Here is a 3,871-nt window from a genome sequence, read left to right as displayed (position 1 = left end):
TTTCCTTCTATCTTCTTTCCTTCCTTCCCTACTTCCTCCCTCCCTCCCTCCCTCCCTCCCTCCCTCCTTCCTTCCTTCCTTCCTTCCTTCTTTCTTTCTTTCTTTCTTTCTTTCTTTCTTTCTTTTCTCAGGGGCTCATATATCTCTTGGACAGGGGAAATGGGGGTATGTCCTTGCCCCTCCCAAAACTGAGGTTTGTGAAGTGTTCATGCTTGGTGTGCATGATGCTTCTTCACCTCTCCATCAATGGCGATTTCTCACCTTCCATCTCAGGGCCCTAGACTACATTACAGATGGTCTGATGGTCTTTCCCTTTCCCTCCATTTGCAGACTTCCAGAGGCAGGAGACCAAATGGACACCTCTGAGACCATGGCAGAGAAGCAGCAACCCTCTGCATCAGTAAGTAAATATAACAGTCCAGAAGGCCCATAGGGGACAATATGACAGTAAGGGCTGTCTGACAGCGGAACACACTCCTTCCTCGGAGTGTAGTGGAATCTCCCTCCTTGGAGGTCTTTAAACAGAGGCTGGATGGCCATCTGTTGGGGATGCTTTGGTTTGGATGGCCCTTGTGGTCTCTTCCAACTCTACAATTCTATCATTCTAAATCTTTCAGTGGTTAGCGGTGTCCAGATTCATTATACGTTTCCTTTGGCAGGGTTCCCAGGAACCAGAGCAAGGCCACGGAGACGTTGGAGCCAAAGAACAACCTGGTGCAAATTCGAACCGCCCAGAAAGGTACCTTTCTTTCCAGGTTCAATGCTGTTCTGGGCAAGGAGGGAGGTTTGTCTTGTTTCTCCAAAGCATCCTCACCAACCCACATGGCTCTCTCCTGCCCTTCCCTTTCATTAGATAACAAAGGAATAATAATCAATCCGATCTCTCCTCCTTGTGCTTCCCCACACAGCTCCGTGGACCGAGAGGAAGGTGCTCGCAGGCGTGACCAGTGGGTTCCATTTCCATCATGGCCGGTAAGGCAGACAGTTGTCCTGGAAAAGTCCAAAGCTCACTAGCCTGCCTTCCTCCTGGCCTTTTGGGTGGAAAATCCATCTCGGAGCAACCAGATTAAGCTGGACTAATGAGCGTTGGGCCTTTTCAGCTCCCTTCATCATAGCCTGTTATCTGAACTAGTCCTGGATGGAGAGCAGCCTCTTCCATAATCCTAAAGGGGGTCCTAAGGCAGCTGACCTGCCAATGCACACTCCAGCAAATAAACTGTCTGAACACGTTCCAAGGCAAAGGGCAGGTACCTAATTTTGCCCCCCCCCCCATTTGTTCTCTGACAGGAGGATTCATGTCTTCATGGCATGTGCTGCCTGTTTAGCCTTCGCTTGCCCACCTGTTCGTTCTGCAGAGAGCGTTGGTATATTGCAGACTATGTGGCCGAGAAACATCTGGACATCTTTATAGAACACGTGTTGAAATCAGACGACAGGTAGATGGGTTGCTTCTCCCCCTCCTCTCTCTCACAGATCCCTGGGGCCCTGAGCCTCCCGTCTCTGGGTCTGGAAGCCCAGTAAGGATGTGATGATTTCCCTCTTCTCCCATTCTCTTCCCAGAGCCTGCCATGTGTTGATGTCTGGAGTCCTCAGGTCCTCCAGCTGCAATGTGAAAGCTGTGGTGCGCCTCTTGATGGCCCAGATTGAAGAGACACCTTGTTTTTTGCCCAGTGAGTTGAAGAAGCAGGTGAAGGCGAAGGTAAGGAGATCGATCCTTCCCAAGGGCTCTCCAGATTGTAAGAGGCGTTCTCTCATTGAGGACAGAATCTCCTTCTGTCTTCAGGCGATGGCCATCAGGATTATTGGAGAAATCGTACGCTTCCTTCTCCCACGTAGGCAGAGGCAGCCAAAATGGATCAAAGACTTCCATTTCATCATGCTGGGAGTCGTAATACAGTATTACTTCAGTCCTGAAGGGATTAACATTGTGACCTATATGGATCCAAGGTAAGATGCGTTACACTGACCACATTCCCACTTACAAACAAATCGCTCTGCGATTTGAATCAATGGATCAGTTCAGCAGCAGAGCGTGCTTCACGCTACCTTTGCCCTGGTCGCACTGTCTTGCTGCAAAATAAAATAAGATAACCCACTTGCGGTTTACATTGACAAAGGAACCGATTCAAAATGGAGCCGCTCCAGCAAGTTTCAATCGATTCCAATCTGCGTCTGGTTCACACTTGCGCGGAATCGATTTATCCAAAAAGATGTGTATAAAAAGATGCGGGTTAAATGGGTCTAGCACATGGCCCCTCCTCTCCAAATCGCTGTGTGAACCACAGGGATTTAAACCGGTTCAAAGCCTCTCTCTCTCTCTCTCTGTTTCTGCAGTGAAATCGCCGCTATCTTTGGGAGCTTGTTGGTGAAACAGGGCACGATTCCCTCTCAGTTGTCGGGCCGGACCGGTGTGCCTTCCAGTAGGTGAGTCATAAAGTCATTGGTTGGAGAATGGAGAGACACAGGGAAGGGAACCCTACAGAGGGATGGCTGGGTTGCCTGCAGTTGGAGCAGAAGGGGAGGTGAACCAGTTGCCAGAGACGTAGCCGAGGGGGGGTCCATGGGGTCCATTAATTCCGTTAATGGATCCCCCGCATAAGACAAGGGTCCACTAAGTCCCTAAAGTCACCCCTGGCGAAGGAAGGGGATGGATGCCACCGTGACAACGGTGGTCGCAACACAGGTCGCGGAGTCTAGGTATTGTAAAGGTGAAGTTAAAGGAGACGGGTCCCCATTGCACCCCATTTCCAAATGAAAGCGTGGAAAACCTTCCTCTCCCATCAGGGATTGCTTGTGAAGGAACCGGAAGACATCTTAGGGTTCAAGGGAGGTCTTTTACAGAAGATGGCACCCGCAACCTGGAAACCCTGGAAGTTGGCACCTGCAGGAAGACCAAGAGATTACTATTGCATTTTTAAAATTGTTTTATTTTCTTCCTCCATAATTATTTTACTTCTCCCACAATTTAATTATATTTTCCCATCTCTTCCCATACAGTTGTATAGTTTTCCCACTGATTTGCATTGCTTGTCTATCCATGGTAACCATTTTCATTCAGTTTCATAAACCATTCTCCCACACTTGGAATGATTTTGGCTCTCCAATGCCTTTCAAGAGTCGATCTTGCCCTGGGGATCAAGTGCAGAAATACGCTTGTTTCATCCTGGTTTAACTTGATCTTTAGGTCATCTGTTACATTCAATAAAAATAGCTCAGGCTTGAGTGGCATGTTTCTATGTACTGTTTCCATGATGATTTTATGTATGCTTTCCCAATATTTCTTTCTTATTCATTCCTGAATTGTATAATAAACAACCTTATGATCATTTGTTATTGTTGGCTGACCCTGAGTCGCTTCCAATTCATGCCAACTCTATGGATGAGACCCCTCCAAGAATCCCTGTCCTTCATTCCAGTCTTGCCCAGATCCTACAATAAGCCTTTGACCATAATAGCCCATTTTAACATTGTATAGTTAAAGTTTAAAATAACCCCATACAGCACCTATTATATTATAGAATGCCATACAGCACCTAACAGGAACATTTGTTGCTGTTTACCATCAAGTTAACTTCAACTTATGGTGACCCTATAAATGAGAGACCTGCAAGATTCTTGGCCAGCTGCCCTGCTGAGATCTTGCAAACTGAGAATTGAATCGTATTTCAATCTGCCTTGGTGCCCACTGGCAGTGGCTTTCCCAGCCATACCTCCATGCTCCGTCCTCTGGGCCCTTCATCTTTCCTTCTGCCCCGGCAATATGGCCAGGAAGGACGGAGGTTGCACCGATTCTTGAAACCAGCGCAAACCTAGTGGGAACCATGCTGTTTGCTGAACCGGTTTCAGGAATCGGTGCAGGAAGCAAATCAAG

The 3,871-nt window shown here is 47.8% G+C and overlaps 1 protein-coding gene across 1 annotated transcript in view; it reads left to right on the top strand.

The window, feature by feature from the left end:
• Positions 1-3,326, top strand: part of LOC121915965 — a 6,241-nt gene extending 2,915 nt beyond the window's left edge. The window contains exons 4-11 of the mRNA XM_042440641.1: positions 331-400; positions 660-739; positions 909-972; positions 1,288-1,436; positions 1,561-1,699; positions 1,784-1,947; positions 2,335-2,424; positions 2,785-3,326. Of these exons, the coding sequence (XP_042296575.1) occupies positions 331-400; positions 660-739; positions 909-972; positions 1,288-1,436; positions 1,561-1,699; positions 1,784-1,947; positions 2,335-2,424; positions 2,785-2,797 (769 nt within the window). The 3' untranslated portion in view covers positions 2,798-3,326. The remainder of the gene's footprint in view (positions 1-330; positions 401-659; positions 740-908; positions 973-1,287; positions 1,437-1,560; positions 1,700-1,783; positions 1,948-2,334; positions 2,425-2,784) is intronic.
• Positions 3,327-3,871: the final 545 nt, after the last annotated feature.

This window comes from Sceloporus undulatus, chromosome 9 (genome assembly GCF_019175285.1).
Source record: "Sceloporus undulatus isolate JIND9_A2432 ecotype Alabama chromosome 9, SceUnd_v1.1, whole genome shotgun sequence".
Taxonomy (NCBI): Eukaryota; Metazoa; Chordata; class Lepidosauria; order Squamata; family Phrynosomatidae; genus Sceloporus; species Sceloporus undulatus.
Note: the sequence above shows the minus strand (reverse complement) of the source record. Positions and strands in the feature narration are given on the sequence as shown.